This window comes from Melozone crissalis, unplaced genomic scaffold, assembly GCF_028551555.1.
Source record: "Melozone crissalis strain CALT ecotype California unplaced genomic scaffold, PUWL_Pcris_2 ptg000004l_1, whole genome shotgun sequence".
Taxonomy (NCBI): Eukaryota; Metazoa; Chordata; class Aves; order Passeriformes; family Passerellidae; genus Melozone; species Melozone crissalis.
In genome coordinates, this window is record NW_026535782.1 from 14,320,552 (window position 1) to 14,336,771 (window position 16,220).

At 36.3% G+C, this 16,220-nt stretch overlaps 1 protein-coding gene across 1 annotated transcript in view; it reads left to right on the forward strand.

Annotated features, from left to right (window-relative positions):
- The window catches only part of CADPS2 (calcium dependent secretion activator 2), a 284,927-nt gene that overhangs the window by 108,160 nt on the left and 160,547 nt on the right, over window positions 1-16,220 (forward strand). The window contains exons 4-6 of the mRNA XM_054272587.1: window positions 7,488-7,568; window positions 9,086-9,322; window positions 13,430-13,551. Of these exons, the coding sequence (XP_054128562.1) occupies window positions 7,488-7,568; window positions 9,086-9,322; window positions 13,430-13,551 (440 nt within the window). The remainder of the gene's footprint in view (window positions 1-7,487; window positions 7,569-9,085; window positions 9,323-13,429; window positions 13,552-16,220) is intronic.

The window sequence follows — 16,220 nt, forward strand, 5'->3', positions numbered from 1 at the left end:
TATCTCACCATTTACAGAATTGGCAATGTACAGTGGAAGTTTGACCTCTGTACATGTCCTGAATGAGTGGATTTATGTCAGCTCTTCCCATTGTGTACATTGTGACTAGCTTGAATATTGGATGTACTTCCTTTCCTGTTTATTTTTAAGTCTTATTGTAGGTTTTAGTTGGGATTTTGGTATTGGAAGCCCCTAAATAAAATGAATAATGAGAGACATTTTAGCCAGTGCTGAAAACTCAAAACCACATATACTTTATTTTCCAAACTTGAATGTAAGGACAGGCCATATTAGATTCTCAGCTTCGATTATTTTGGAAATTTCTTAAGGGTCCATCCACTAGTTGATTAAAAAAAGTCTGTATTTTAAATTTTATAGTTTCAAGTGTTGTTTTTTGCAAGTTTGAATTATTTTGTTAATTCATTTAATTCATTAATATAATGACTCTAGATTCTGGGTTGGTTTAAATATTTTTTATGATAACCATATTTTATAAATCAGTATATAGTAAGTTTAATTAATGAGTACAAGCAATTAGTATAAGTGGTACCTTACAAATAAATATTGGAATCAAATAAACAGGTTCAGGACTTTATAAAAATATTTCAGAGAACAAAGTATCTCACTATCTGACATTGCACATGATTTTTTAGAGCTTTTTAGGTAGTACAAAGATTGTAAAAAAATTTTTAGTACAATTGTACATTTGTACACATTGAAGGTGCTCAGACACAGTTTTTGAAAACATTGATTTATTTTTTTTTATTCAGCTGAAGCCAGTGTAGAGTATTTGACTGTTAATTTGCCTTGCTCTTTACCTGCATTATTACTTGTTTTAACAATATTGCCACACTACAGAGAGTGATATGCAAATTCCAATATTTATATGATTATAAAACTGCTGCTTAGTGTCCCCCCAAAAAAACTGTTAAAAAATTAGCAGTCAGTAAGACTTTTGACTAAAACTAATTTTAGCAAATGTTTGAGCTTTTTGTGGGCACTGTGTTGCCAGAAAACTGAGTGATCAGCCTGGCCAGCTGTCTGAGAGGCAATCTTGTGCTCTGCTAGAGCAAAATCAATATAAGAAGCCTAAGAGGCCTGATGGTGCATTGGGAGAAGGTGTTTGAACACCTAATATGGCTTTTGGACCTGTGCAGCTTTTATAAGTTACTTCAGACACATTGAAAGCAAAAATTATTTCAGTGGTAGCTGAGTTTTGTCATAAAAATTTTTCGAAAATGTCTCCTGCATTTTACAAAAGAAATAATTTCTAAAGTCGGTGCCTTTTCTTCCTCTTTATTTTAAGTATTGAGATTTTCTCTCTCTTGACACCCTTTCCCTTATGTTTCACTAGATTTTTTTGTTGCACATATTCTAAACCAAATTCTCCATATATTTGCCAAAACTAGTGATTTTTGAGGGATTTGTGTATGTTGACTGGGAAAAGGACTGAGTTGGGAAGAGCAAGATATAGGAAATGAATTTTTAAAATTTGTGGTTTGCAAAGTTCTGTGAGAAATCTAAGGGATTTCATTACCACAGTCTGGGTCATCTGTCAGCACAGGCATTTGCATGATTCATGATAGGGATTTTACAGCATGCAGAGAATATGAGAGTTTTAAAATATCATTTTATTGATCTCTTTTACGAATCTTAATTAATCCTCTGTGTAATCTATGGACAAGGAAGAGAAAATAAAACTGAAGCAAAATGGCACAGCCTCCACTGAAATAAAGGAGTGATGACATTTTCTTTACTTTTACAGCTGTGTCCTCCTTGCTGTGAAGCAGGAGGCAGGAGGTTTATCAAAAGGTCCAGAAGTAGCTTAAGAAAGCTCCACACATCCTGCCCTTTAAATCTGGTTTTTACCTCCAGTATGATGTGGAAGCAATTTACTTCCATCACAGTCATCCTTCAGAAGTTAAATCCTGTTGAATTCATGTCCAAAAGTGATTTCAGTCATGAACTGGGTATGGCTTTTCTGAATTGAAATTTGTTGATTCTTCTACTTTCTCATATTTAGTTGCTAATCTTGGTTCACAAATTTGGGAAACTTTGGGAATCTCAGCCGGCTGTTTGTGTTCAGTGCACAGTGGCTCCTTAGCACTGCAGACACCTTTATTCTTTTCCCAGTCTGCTCCTCTCAAGCAACCCTGCCTGTGTAAAGATAAGCATGGGAACAAATCCTGCAGGCCTGAGAGGTGCCAGGTCTGTCTGCAGCAAAACTCCTTTTTTTTTAGTCAGAGATAAGAGTAGCAAGGACAGTGATCTGAAAACTGCCAGCATCTGCATCTGCTACACCCATTACCTGCCTGCTGCTTTCTTGATTGATGCCCAAAGTTGAGTGCTAGGACTTCCCCATCCTCTTCCAGCCTTGATGACATTAGTTGCTTCTAGAAAACCATTTTTTTCATTACTCTATTATCTCAACAATTTAGATCCAAGTCCTTTATTCCATTTGGTTTATGTTGAATGTTTTTACCTTGGCTGTCTGGCACTAGTCAGGGAGGGACCCTGCAGGTTACCTCACAGGGGCATCTGCAAACAGCCTTTCAGCTCAGCAGGCTCAGTCTTGGTTATTGTGGCAAAAGGTAGCTGTAAAGGAAAAACAAGCATTGCTGTCACACAGAATGAAAAAGTACTTTGGATTTCATGTTGCAGAAAGAAGAGCAAGTACTTAGATATGTGTAGCATCATTTCAGTCATTAAATGTAGAGAAATTTATAATACTATGGGCGTATATGTGTAGTTTCATGTTGATGTTACTGTGAATTAGAAAGCTGCAGGGAAGCTAACACAGCAATAAAAAAATAGTCATGTGGAGGAACTTGGTTTGAGCATTGTGAAGGCAAAGAACAGTAACTTGCAGCAGTTTTGTATTCATCTATACACAAGCTGATCTCGTTTCTTGGGCATAGGGTATCTGACTTTGTGTGTAAAGTAGTGCAGGTGTGTGCTGGGGGCTTTAGCACAGCACCTCCTGGCAGCATTAGTACCTTTTTTATCTTAAGTTGCACATTAACCAGATTTCTTTTTCTAGTGTAATTTTTGGGTTTTTCTGGACCAAAATACACTGCTACATTACAGCCTTCTAAGTAATTTCAAAAGAGAAAAAATATTTGAATAGGAATCACAAAGTATGCTGCCTTTTTCCAACCTGTTAAAATATAGAAGCATTCATTTATTCAGATGTATTTATAACAGATGTATTTCTCTTCTGTGCTGTTCAGGCATACAAATTAAGCAACAGTTTGTCAAGTAAGATAGCATGATGTTTCTGAATAGTAATTTTTAACTCTGATAAGTTTACAGTCTTACTTAAATTACCAGATAAACTGAGGAGCATTGACTTCATGCAGATTCAAGACAGAGGACAGCACAACCTGAAGATGTGTCTGAATGCAGTTTGATTTAGGCTCTGGTAGTGGCTGTTTGGAGCATGACTACTGCAAAAGTGATTTTTTAAAGGTTTGTAATGTGATTGGGATTGAGCTGATTTTCACAGTCAGGATCCTGCTAAATGTCAGATCCTTACTTCAAAGGAAGGTACTGCTTGAACTCTTTGACAAGATGGTCACCACTTTTCTAATAGTGGATAAAGCAGTGTGTTGTCTATTGCCTAGCATGGTCTCTTCAGAAGAAAGGTAGTGTTTTGGCTGAAATCCTTAAAGCAGAAATTTGGAGTAGAAAACTTCAGTCTGTCTTTCAGAAGTGGACACTTGCATAAGCAACTGAATCCTCTTAATAAGACTTGCTGGGCAACTTGCATTTTGAGGATGCTCCCACTCTATCTCCAAACATGTTTGTCCTTTCCAGAGTGAGAAAAAATAAAGGCAACTTCAAGCATTAAGGAATAAAAATATTTTTGAATTAATAGCTTGATGTCTAATGGTGGTGAGTTTATTTTAGAAAGCTGTTTTAATGTAACACCATTGGGAATAAAAAAGAGACGATGATCTTTTTTTTCAAAGTAACTTTTTATGCCCCCAAGTGTAGTCACTCATAAGTACTGATTTTTCTGATGAAGCTTTAAAAATCAAAATCATCTTTGGAGAAAGAAAATCCATCTCACTCATGCTTTTGCTCAGATGGGAATGTTCCAACTGAATTAACTAGCCCTCAAAAGGGGAGTCAATGTCTTTGCCTTGGTTTTACAAGTGTTCGACGCCGTATGCGTGGCATTTAGGGGAAACATTGGTTTGTTTGGCCAGGACTTCTGATGTGTCTGATCTGCTGAAAACTGGTCTCTGGTGTCTGTAGAGTGTTCTGTAGTCTGAGGTCCCCTGCTGGTAAAACACTAACTGGTTATGTTAGGTTTAAGTGACATGGGAAGCATCTCTAGTGTCGATGAAATCAGTGAATAGCTAGGGTATGGTACAATTACTGTTGCAGCAAGCTGAAAAGTTTCTTGTTAAATGAGATTTCTGTATACCCTCTTTTTCAATAATCTCTAATGCTGCAATTTTTAAAAAACATGACTTTAAGAGTGGGAAGCATTATGTGTGATGCCCATGAAAATGTGAATTGTTCATAAAAAAAAAAAAACAACAAACCAAACCTTTTGTACAAAGCCTCTATTATAAATCTATCCAGATGAGTGGTTTCTTTTAACCAAATTTCAATTGCAATACTGAGAAGAATCTGAGTAGCTGTTCTGCACAGTTGCATTTATATTAATTTCTATGCAGTGTCATGCTTTTCTAGTTTTTATTTAACAGTTTGAAAATTACTCCAATGGTTGTCATATCTTGATATCCACAGATGTCTTGGGCATGGATCTGATATTCAAATACAGAATTAAGGAAAAGGGTACACTTGATGTTAATGGTTGTCACGTCTCCCACCCATGTTATGGGTCCTATCAAGTGTCTCTCTATGTAAAAAAGTGGATACAACTCAGAAATTCCGAATTCTTACATTTGCAGAATTTTCTCAATCTTGAATTTTCACTTTATATTCATTAGATAAATAAGTTATGATTGAGTACACATCCATAATCACTCCAATGCATTGCTTGTAAACTTGGTTATTCATGTAGTTTTTTGAGTTTAGAATAAAAACAGGTAAAATCATCTTGCATGGAACGAGATATCAAGGTTACTGTTTTTCTGATTATCACTTCATTTTGCATACTGCAAAAATAATATCAACAGCTTTACTTCTTACTGGGACAGATGTGAATGACCTACCAGTCATTATTACCTTGGCTCTTCCCTGCAAATAAAACAACCTTCTTTGCTTTTCACCTCTTCAGCTTCTTTCCATACTTTACAAAACACCATTACATACAAACAGCAAACTCATTAGAATTTATAAGTATTTTGGGAAGAAGACTGAAGTTTTAAAGTAACTAAGTAGGGAAATCATATTTTTAAGTACTCAAGTGCAAAGAGATGATGAAAAGCAATGCAAGGTTAAGGAAAAAATTGTAAGATATTCAAGATTAGCTTACATATTCATTAATTTGAATGATCATTTTTTAAAATGGAAAAATAGCTACATATCAGTCTTGAAGTGAAATCTCTTAGTACTTCAAATGAATTAATAGTGGAGGCAGTCATTTAAGTTGTGCATTGGCACAGGAAGAGGTTTTAGCTTTGTTCCATTCTACACTCTTCTTTTTGCAGAAATCAAAATTCAGTCATTGAAATTTCAAGCAGATATTTTCAAGCAAATGTGTGTCATGGTATATATTATTAAAATTATTTTGACCTTCTCTTGGCCCAAAAAAGAAAAACAAAATAATTTTTCTTATTTGACAGGCTTTCATAGTGAGAAAACAAAAATAATTACAAAATTATCTGGTTATAATACAAAAGAAAATAGAAATATTCTCAGTGACAAGTTCAATAAGTCTCTTCTTTTGCAAAATGGAAGAATGCAAACTTGGGAATCTTTTTGGAATACCATAACTATATTCTGAAAACTTAAAACATTTTCTTTCATGAAGAAAAGTTTTGCTGTTTATTCTCACAGTCAAGAAAAGAGGAGATTTTTTGACAGGCTTAGTGGGAGAACCCTTCCAGTCTGGGACATGATCCCTCTTGTACTCTCTGGTATAAACTTGAGCCTGTTTGGGGATGCCATCAGCTTTTGTTCTCTTTCTTTCTGGTAGCCTGGCTGAGTTTCTGCAAGGATTTTGTAAGATGCCAGATTGTACAAGTGGCAGATTCCATGTTCCGTTATCACTTCTGTACTAGGAAAACACTTTTCATCCCATTTCTAAATATGGTCAGATTTGCATTAAGCACATGGACCTGTAAGCACTAGATAGTGGATTTTTAATTGTTATTTTTCTCTCTTTTTTTAATTGGAATCCTAATTTTCATGAATGTTTTGGTTTGAGAAGCATTAGATTTAACTGAGAAGCATTGTAAAGGAGGTGTTGTTACATACTTGGCATGATACACTCAGAGTAGCAGTCTTAGTGAGAAAAACACTGAAAAATCCTAGTTGAATGTAATAAATAATCTGCCAAACTAACTGTATGTTCATTAGCTGGAGATCTGATTTAATTAAAGGACCAGTTTATGCCAATTTGCATCACTAATGATTTTGAGTTTTCTTTTAGTCAAGAGCAATACAGGTATCCCTAAACCTTAGCTATACACTAAATGCACCAGGGTTGTTTCAACATGTCACATGTCTGTGTTTAGCCCCAGGGACAGAGAGAGGCCTCTGTAGCAACTCTGTCTTTGCCCTTGTTTGGCAATTATTCAGATGAGATGGCAAGATGTGTCACTCTTTTTTCTTCTTAACAAGCCTTGCAGGTCCGTGCATTGAGCTGGAGCCCCACTTCACCTCCCTCCCCTCCACTGCCCTTGAAAAGTGAACAGGTGAAAAGTGAGTTGGGCAGTTTCATTCCTGGTGGGACCCAGGTGTTCTCTTGAGGTGAAGAGATGTGTCCTTCCCCTTTGCCTCCCTGGTAGAAGTCAGACATTAAGTCCTGACTATTCTGTAGGTATGAAAATATTGGAAGTTCACAAACTGGATATGCCTTGGGGTGAGCAGTTGAGCAATACTGGGAGAAAGGAGCTTTGTGAGTGAAATAATACCATTCTTAGGAAGCAAAGTTGCACAGTTTTATTCCATATACCTATATATGTCTATGCAGGAACTCATGGCACCAAAGGGTAAATTTCCTTGCAAACATTTTCTGAGCCAATTTGTCATTCCAGTTTTCTGATAAATGGAGGAATTATTTTAGCTGCTATTTTTATAAAGAAATAATACCTCTTCTATATAGCCTGAGTATTAAAAATGCAAGGGAGCACTGGTTACCCTTCAGAAACCCTGAGTGCTCTGACTGTATGGTGGCCATTATATTTCTTTCATCTTAGTGAGCCTCAAAGCTGTGTATGTGCTTAATGTTTCACTGATTTTAAGATGAAAATTAATTTCTCTTGTTTTTTAGCTACATGGCTTGCTATAAATTCAAAATATAGTGCATTTCTCACAGTTGGATTTGTTTTTGTTCTCTTTCCAAGTTGGATAACGGAGATGAGCAAGCAGCCCAGATAAGACGTGAACTAGATGGACGACTGCAACTGGCAGAACAAATGGCAAGGGTAAGTGGTTGCTTTCCTGTACCAAAAACATATCTCCAGATAAGATTGAGTGGGATGGTCCATAAAGTGTGTTTCCTGTTTCTTATTCTAAAATTAAACTGAAGATTGTTTGAAAACAGTCTGGCAGATGCATTTCTTTCTGCTCTGAAGAATGTCTGACAACTGGCTAGGGAGAGAGCAAAACCTGGTTTTGGAAAGGCATATCCTGTGTGATCCAACATTTCCTTCCACAGCAAGTCCAATTTTATTCATTTTTTTACTTTGGATGGGAAAAGCGTCTTAGCAAGAGGATAGATCTTTTGAGAACACAATAACAGTGTGTTTTATTTGTCTTTTGTGTGGGCATATTATTATCTGAATGATCCTCACAGGATACAGTACAATTTGAAAAAACACTACTAAGGGTTTGAGTTTTTTTGCTAGACAGCCCTGAGCCTTGGCCTGTGTTTTTAGTCTCTAACTGTGAATTACTTGTTTTTATTTTTAGGGTTTTCTTAATAAGTCATTTACTGGCTCTGCCATGGTGTGGTGAGCCAGTCCACACGACTTGCTGCAGGACTTTTTGGTCACAGTCGACTTGCTTGGTCTTTGTTATTGAAACAAAATCAACTGTAAACGTTTTAATGTAAAAAAATATATGATAGGCCTTATAACATAAAACAATAAAAATTGTGCAGTTTAGGAGCTAGGTGCCTGTCTTTGCAGACAGTATATTGGGATTAGTGTTTGTTTCTCATTACTCTCCTAAGATTCCAGTATTCAATATTTGGAGAAACTGTGCATAAAATTAGCTCTGTATAAGTTCATATATGCACTACACATGTACATATGTTTTTTCTTTGTGTTTATTGTTATAAACACAATATTTAAATATTATTGTCTAACTTCTACAGAGGAAAAAAAATTATTAAGTTATCTCTAATGTTTAAGAGAGAGATTATTATTTAAAATAAACTAGTGCATTGTAAGTAAATGTTACTTTCAAAATGAATATCCCATTATTAAAAATAAAGTAAACAATTATAGGAATTTCTTGTCATGGTTGTAGTTTATTAGCTTTATATTAGAAGCGTGAATGTGATTGACTTATTATTAGTAGCATGGGAAATAAATGAAGTAAAAAAACTACTGGTGGACAGGTCCTTTTATAAATGTCAGTTTATAAAATGTTGAAGGTAACATTAAAGGCATTTTATTAATTAGTATGCTTAAAACACCTGTAAGTGGAAATACCTAATGTGTGGTTCTTCAGCTTGGGTTTATGGTTAAATGAGTCAGGAAGATGTGCAAGGATCCATTTTTACTTTATTTCTTCTTTTGAAAATTACCTGTACTGAATTTATGGGACAGGATTACCTTTCCATTATATTTTGAAGACATAAAAATAGATAGACACTGAAATTATTACTTCTATTGTTATTTATTGTCGCTTAACTGAAAGCAAGTTGGTAAATTAATATGATCTGTAATGTGGGAATTTTTTTTCCTACCCTAACTTTTAAAATTTATTTTCCAAGGAAAGAAAATTCCCAAAATTTGTAACAAGGGAAATGGAGAACATGTACATAGAAGAGTTACGGTCTTCAGTGAATTTGCTGATGGCAAATTTGGAAAGTCTGCCAGTGTCTAAAGGTGGGCCAGAATTCAAACTGCAGAAATTAAAGCGATCACAGAATTCTGCATTCTTGGACATAGGAGATGAAAATGAAGTTCAGCTATCAAAGTCTGATGTGGTTCTCTCCTTCACATTAGAGGTAATCACAAATTTCACAGGAAACTTGTTGATGCTTTAAATTGCTAGAATATCTGTCTTGATACTCTTTTTTTATTAGTCCTTTCTTGGTAATTTTAGAATGTTATGTTAAAGAAGTTAATCATGCTCTGTATCTTTGGTAATTAGGATTTAGAATACAGCTGGATGATGCATTTTCCTCTTGCAGTGGTAGTTGCATTTGGGCCCACACAGTAGTGTGGGAAGTTGAATCTCCCACACAAATGTACCTTTAAATGAATTCCAGTTTATTAAATAGCTAAGTATAATTTTAAATGTTAAAATGAAGCACTGTTATTATCAGGAATGCCTGTCTGGAATTTTATAAATGAATAGAGTTTTCTCTCTAGAAGCATTTAGATAAAACACAGTGATTTTTCTTTACTGGTGATCATAGCAGTTTTTTATAAATTTCTGCATTTTCCTCAAGAAAATGTTTTTTCTGAGATTATGCAGGAAGTCTGGCCTGTAGGGATGCAGTCCTAATCTGTATGGATTTCATCTTCTTCCAGAGGAAGCCACAAATACATTTGGTTATCAAACAATTCTGATGACAGAATAGAATCATAGAATGGTTTGGGTTGGGAGGGACCTTAAAGATCATCTAGTTCCAACGCCCCTGCCACGGTCACCTTCCACTAGATGTGGAGATGACGGATTAAAGCCCCCTTCAGCCTGGCCTCATAACTCAGGTCCAATTCTGAAAATGTGCATACCAAGAAATTATTATTTTGCTTTCTGTATTAGTAGAATCAAAACATTACCACAGTGTGCATTGTGTATTTGTTGGTCAGAAAGTGCCATACTTGTGTTATGCACTTGAAGTGCCTGTAGTTTGTTTAAGACAGCAGGTAATGTTACACAATAAATATTTCAATTGTTAGAGAGTTCAAAAGACATAAAAATAGTTTATCCTTTAACTATTTATTTTCTCAAGTGAAATGAGCATCTTTTTTCATGTATTGAAAAGTCAGATAATTTTTTCCCATGTTGTCATTAAAGATACAGAATAAAAAACATCAAATATGGACAATGAAGTTTCAATTCTTTGTATAAAAGAGAAATTACTTATCCCAATATATGCAATTTTAATATTGCTAAGTAATAATGTAAAAGCCCAACAATCAGCTTTCAGATCCATCATTCTATATGCCAAAAAGTTTTAGTTCATCAAGCATGTAAAACTGGAGTGCAGTCTTAGTGTTGAAGGATATGAGAAAATGAAGTATTTATAACTCCTGTGCTAAATCCTGTGTGCCTCCATCACATGTGCCATGTCTGCCTCAAGGGGAATACCAAGCCTGGAATGGTCCATAAATAGCATTTACAAGAGTAGTTCTGAATAATCTAAAAAGTACCATAAAAAGTTTGGCAATAATATTTCTGGTCTTCAAGAAAGCATGCTTGGTGATAGATGTAAGAAGAAGAAAAGCCTTCCCTGTCCCTCTAGAGAGAAACGATGTGGTATTTAGGGTAAAAGTTTGAAACAATAATGAAATGAAAAATGACAGGAGATATAATTTCTGGTACATTTATAGCAGCTTTGCTTTGTTTATAGCCCCTCTGCTCTTCTACCACTCTTCTATATATGTAGACTATTAGGTCTGGTGAACTAAGATTTTTTTTTTTCCTTTTTTCCCATTAGCAATGAGGAGATTTGCTGCAAGATAACTAATCCACAGTTCATCCCATGCAAGGCAAAGAATTAAAGTATTACTCCACATGAGATAGTTTGTAGTAGGGCAGATTTTCATTTTAGACATGATAGTAACCACATAAGTTGACTCTCTTGCCAAACAGTGTGTGCATCTTTTGCTCTTGAGAAGCAAAATCTCTGAAGGTATAAGGGCAAAAAGAAAGTTGAAATTATATGAATGAAGACTGAAATATGAAAGATGTGATCTTTTTCTGTGCAAATGGCCAAATAAGAAGTGCTGATTGCATTTCCTAGAAAACAGAGTACTTCCTTCTTTGAAAATGTGAGCTCAAATGTACACGATTCCACATCTTTTGAATAACACATAAACATATCTGTGTCACACCTTGTGTGGGGACTCAGTTGTAGGGTAACCAGCAGAATCCCCATTGGGGGCTGCTGAACTAGCACATGAATGAATAGGAAATCTACATCATGTAGGACAGGGTAGAAGAACCCCAAAATTTCTAGATGCTGGGTAAAGTGGGCAGGGTTCTTGCTGTCACTGTGCATTGTTATTATAAATAGTAGAACTTGTTAGTAATATTAACAGTGTTCTAGTGGGAGTAGACCTTACTGACTGAGGTCAGAGACATTCCTGAGCCTCCTCACTGTATGCAACAGCCAACGTTTTTACAATTTGAATATTTCTTTAAATATCCTGTTTGTAGAAATTTATAAAATAAAATTTTAAAATCCATAGTAGTAGGAGGGGACTTATTTATATTCTTCAGCTGTTAGACAGTTTCAAAAGTAGACAGGCATCTAGGAAGTTGTTTATCAGCTAATGAGCTACTACATCCACCAGTGACAGTTTCCTTTGGAAGGAATGAAATGCAACTTTTTTCCAGTGCTGGAATCCAGAATTGTTACCAGAGAAAAGTGTACTGTGCAGTTACATTGGAAACTCAGGAAAAGAAGTATCAACATAAAAATGAGTAAACATGAAGTCAGTATTCAGCAAGGACATAGATTTATGTAGAAAGACCACATAGGCAGTATTACCTAGAAGAATCTTTAGTGCTGCCTAACTGCTTGAATTCCTGAACAACAGATGGAAAAGAAGGATGACTTGATCATCCTCCCTGGATTGCTGTTATTATTTATGAACCATAGTAGGCAGTATTGTTTATTTATTGGTAATATGAAAATGGTCTAAATGATGAATGACTGTTGTCTTACTGTAATATTTACAAACTGGCAATTTTGCAAGACATGTACCTATTACTAACATTCTGGGATATTGAAAGAAAAAAGGATTTTATAGCTGGGGGGCTGGGGGTAAAGTCTGGTTTAATTTGCTTGAATTGGAACAAAGTGTCACATGTGCAAAGAAGTTCAGTAGCAACGTATTTTAGTAGTTGCTTGCTGACCTAAGAAGCCTATTGCCTATGATGAGACCAAAAGTAGTCATTACTTCTGGCACCTTTAAAACAAATTAAATAAATGTTGGTTTACATGTAAGGTTCAGTTGAGGGCAGTTTCTGTTGATAGAGTACATTTTTCCAAGTTTCTTTTCATGGGCCCAAAGGGAACTGTCAAGAAAAGCAGCTTTTCCAAAGAAACCCGGGGAACCTGACTGTGTTTTCAAATCTTCTGAATTAGAAACATCTGAAATGCAAAAATTCCAATAATTTCACACTGTGACAAGATTTATAAAAGGCAGAGAGCATTTAAAGTAGAGCTGCATTTGGCTTTTCTGAGCAAGTGTAGAGTAGTCTAGAGGAGGTGAAAATCTACAGGATCTGCCAAGCTGAAAATTTCCCTGGTGAGGAAAACTTTCAGGGCACAGCTGGTAGTGGTGGCTTTTTCTGTTTCTCTTCTCCCTCTTCTCCATATGCATACTGAACCTGACTGCAAGTACTGCCCTGGGAGAAGAAAAGGATGTGCATAGTGGGGAGAATCTTACAGGAGCTGATACCAGTGCTCTGACCTGCCTCTCGCTCAGCACAGCACCAAATCCCTTCTGAGGTTCAGGGGTTGCAACCTCCAGAGACACAGCGCCATAACTCACCTGTCTAGATATGATCAATGTAGTTACTTGTTTACCATCAGACTCATTAATAGATACAGTTTCTCATGTACAAAAATTTAGAATTATGTTCAGACATGAGTCTCAAATTGTGCTATTGGCATTTAAATAATGATTGGAGTGAGTTTTTGGTCACTGCCCAAGTAGAAACAGAACAAAAATTTCAGTTCCTTTTAGATGTTGTTGAAAGCGGAAAAAGAAGAAAAAATCAAAACTTTCCTCTGTCTTAAGATTTGAGTGAGTGGACTTTGGGATTTTGGGGATTTTTGGTTTTTTCTTAATCTTCACAGAGCTTAGTACTGCAATAATTATGCTGTGTAATTTTTTTCTGAAGGGTGAACTATTTGCTCTCTTTTCCTCAGATTGTTATAATGGAAGTACAAGGTTTAAAGTCAGTCGCTCCCAATCGGATTGTCTACTGCACCATGGAAGTGGAAGGGGGAGAAAAGCTTCAGACAGACCAAGCAGAAGCTTCCAGGCCACAGTAAGCCACTCTGCTCTTGCTGCATCAGTATCTCTTTTCTGTCATGGGGCAACTTGTCTGGTTTTCTTTACAAATTTTAAAATTAGCTTAGTGCTAGGTTATGGGATTTCTTTTCCTGAGTAGTTATCTTGAATTCTTTCTGAGAAGTTAAAATACAGATAATACTTTTTTAGGGCAAGGTAAGTTCACTCTGTGGATGCTGTCCAAATGAAAGCCATTGAATGAACAGGTGAGGAAAAGAACTAGAGACTACATCCTCCAAAAATACAAACCTCTTGATAGATGTTAGCCTGAGGTGATTTTATGTATTCTAGGTTAATGTGCAGGTGGCCTTGTGGAGTGTAACTTGTACAATTGGAGGGAAATCAATACTCAGTAATCAATCTTGACAAAGCTTGCTCACCTGCTGAGCCTATTTCATTTTAAATTATAGGATCCAGTTCTTTCAATTAATTTTTGATGGAGCCAGTCAGCAAACTGGCTTGGAGGGGGATAACATCATGCCATCTGTAGTTGAACCAGTTAGTGTAGCAGAGAGTAGGAAATTAAATTGGTTGATTTGTTTGACCTACACGCTGTCTTCAGACACTTTTCACTCTGTTAAAATGTAATTTGGAATCTTTTGTAGATAACTTTCCAGACAGTATGTTGAGGTTTTACTGGCACCATAGTGTGCCGTGTGAAAGACAATTTAAAAATTGCAGTTGTTACAGTATCTGATAAAACATCTTCAGCAGAATTGGGATGGTAGTTTCTCTTCCATTCAGACCACAAAGACAGAATTTTTTTTTTTTGACAAAATTAGAAGCACAATTTTATCTGTCTCTTCTACAGTTGGGAGTAAGAAGGAGATCTAATTTGGTGGACTTTATTCTAGCTGTGGCAACTTTCCTTGGCAAATAAGCCAGCAGCATATTCAAACAGCTTTGCAGAACACTAAGTATGTGGGACAAGATGTAAAATTCATTTGTCACAGTCCCTGGCTGTGTTCCTTCTCCAGGGTATTGGAATGCTTATTCTTATCATTTCCATGTACTGCAAGGGCCTTCTAAAAGGAGCAATAATAAAAAAGACACACAGATGTACACATTGAAGCAAGGTCATAAGTGGGTATGCAACATCATCTGCTGATTTTTTCACCTTTTGGAGTGTTTTTTGGCGGTTCGGGGTCCCATGAGACCCACTAGGGGTTTTTATGGAGGGCACATCTCCAAACTGTCCTGTGTCTTACAGTTGCTCTCATATGGTTCCCTGCAGCATATGCCTACAGCCTTTGCCTGCTGGCACAGCCAAGGTTCTTGTTTCTTCTCATGGTGTATTGGTCTTTTTCCTCACCCTTGAACTCGTTCAGGTCTGTTTTAGATGCTTGGTTAACCTCTGATGTCATTGGTATGAGTCTATAAATCACCTAGAATACACAAGTTTTTGAAATTTGGACATGTTTATCTTCCTTTCAGAAAACAGTCTGAGGATGTTAAGGGTTTTGTTTTCTCTAGCTATTTCCAGATATGGTGAACAGAACATGATAGGGATGGCTCACAATCAGTTCATGCCTTACTTATTTCATACTGCAGGTTAAGGTAAAGGTTGTAAAGTCAATCAGAAGTATAGAGATTCATCAAGTAAAAATTACAAAGAGGGTAATTGATTTTCCTACTTGTAAAAGTGGAAGCTTTGTAAAAAGGAAGTTCCAGAAAAGATGGAGTCAATATAAGAACTGAAGTGTTTCTAGGAAAAAGTGTAATGTTAGGACCTGCTCCAAGCTTGTAAACTGATTTAATGAACTTCAGGCTCAAAAGGTATGAGTTGATTGAATATGGGAGAGAGACAGATTATGTGCTATTGCATCTAAGTGATATCATACAAACCGAAGTCATATGGATTTGTTTGCAAAAAATTATGCATTTTTAGAAGATGAATTTTTGAGAAATGCCCTGAACTGTAGCCTGGAAGAACAGAAATGGGAGTTACTGGTGCTGTTGACCTGCTGACCTCTAAAACAGTGTGACTTAAAGGGGGAAGGATTATAGAGCTCTGAAAAGTATCTAGTTCTTGTGCTGCTCTGAGTTGTGCTCTTTTCCATTTCTGGCAAGAGTGATTAGGAGACACTGGCATGCAGTATGATTATGAGTATTTAGAGACTTAGCTTTTGAGCACAGATAGAGACCTCGTTTGAGGCAATGGGGGAGGATATTAAATTAGACAAGCATGAAATTAGCAAATTACGAGCAAACATTAAGAAGATGGAGGAAGCTGCCTATGTAAAGGGACGTGCTTTCTTCCATAGTTTAGTTTTTCTGTTAGAGCCAAATCAGGTTTTTTTGGCAGTAGCAATATTGCTTTTATCGATTGGTGGTGGAGGCAACCAAGAGGGCTCAGCAGAGTTTAATCAGAAATTACAGTGGTGGAAGAGCACTGGTGGGCAAGCACAGCCAGACCTTCTCTTTCCTGATACAGAAAAAACAGCTGTCAGGTGCCTGAGGCTACTGCCTGCCTGCTCTGCCTGCTGCTGGAGCTGCCTTTTACTGGTATGATTTTTGGTACTGTCTTTCTGATATGATGGAAAAGTATCAGTGAGGCTGGAGGAGATGGTAACTTCAGATTTTAAGTAGGATGTGCAGCTAGAAAAAGGGTACCAAAACTCTCTTACTAAGCATAGAATGAGACAG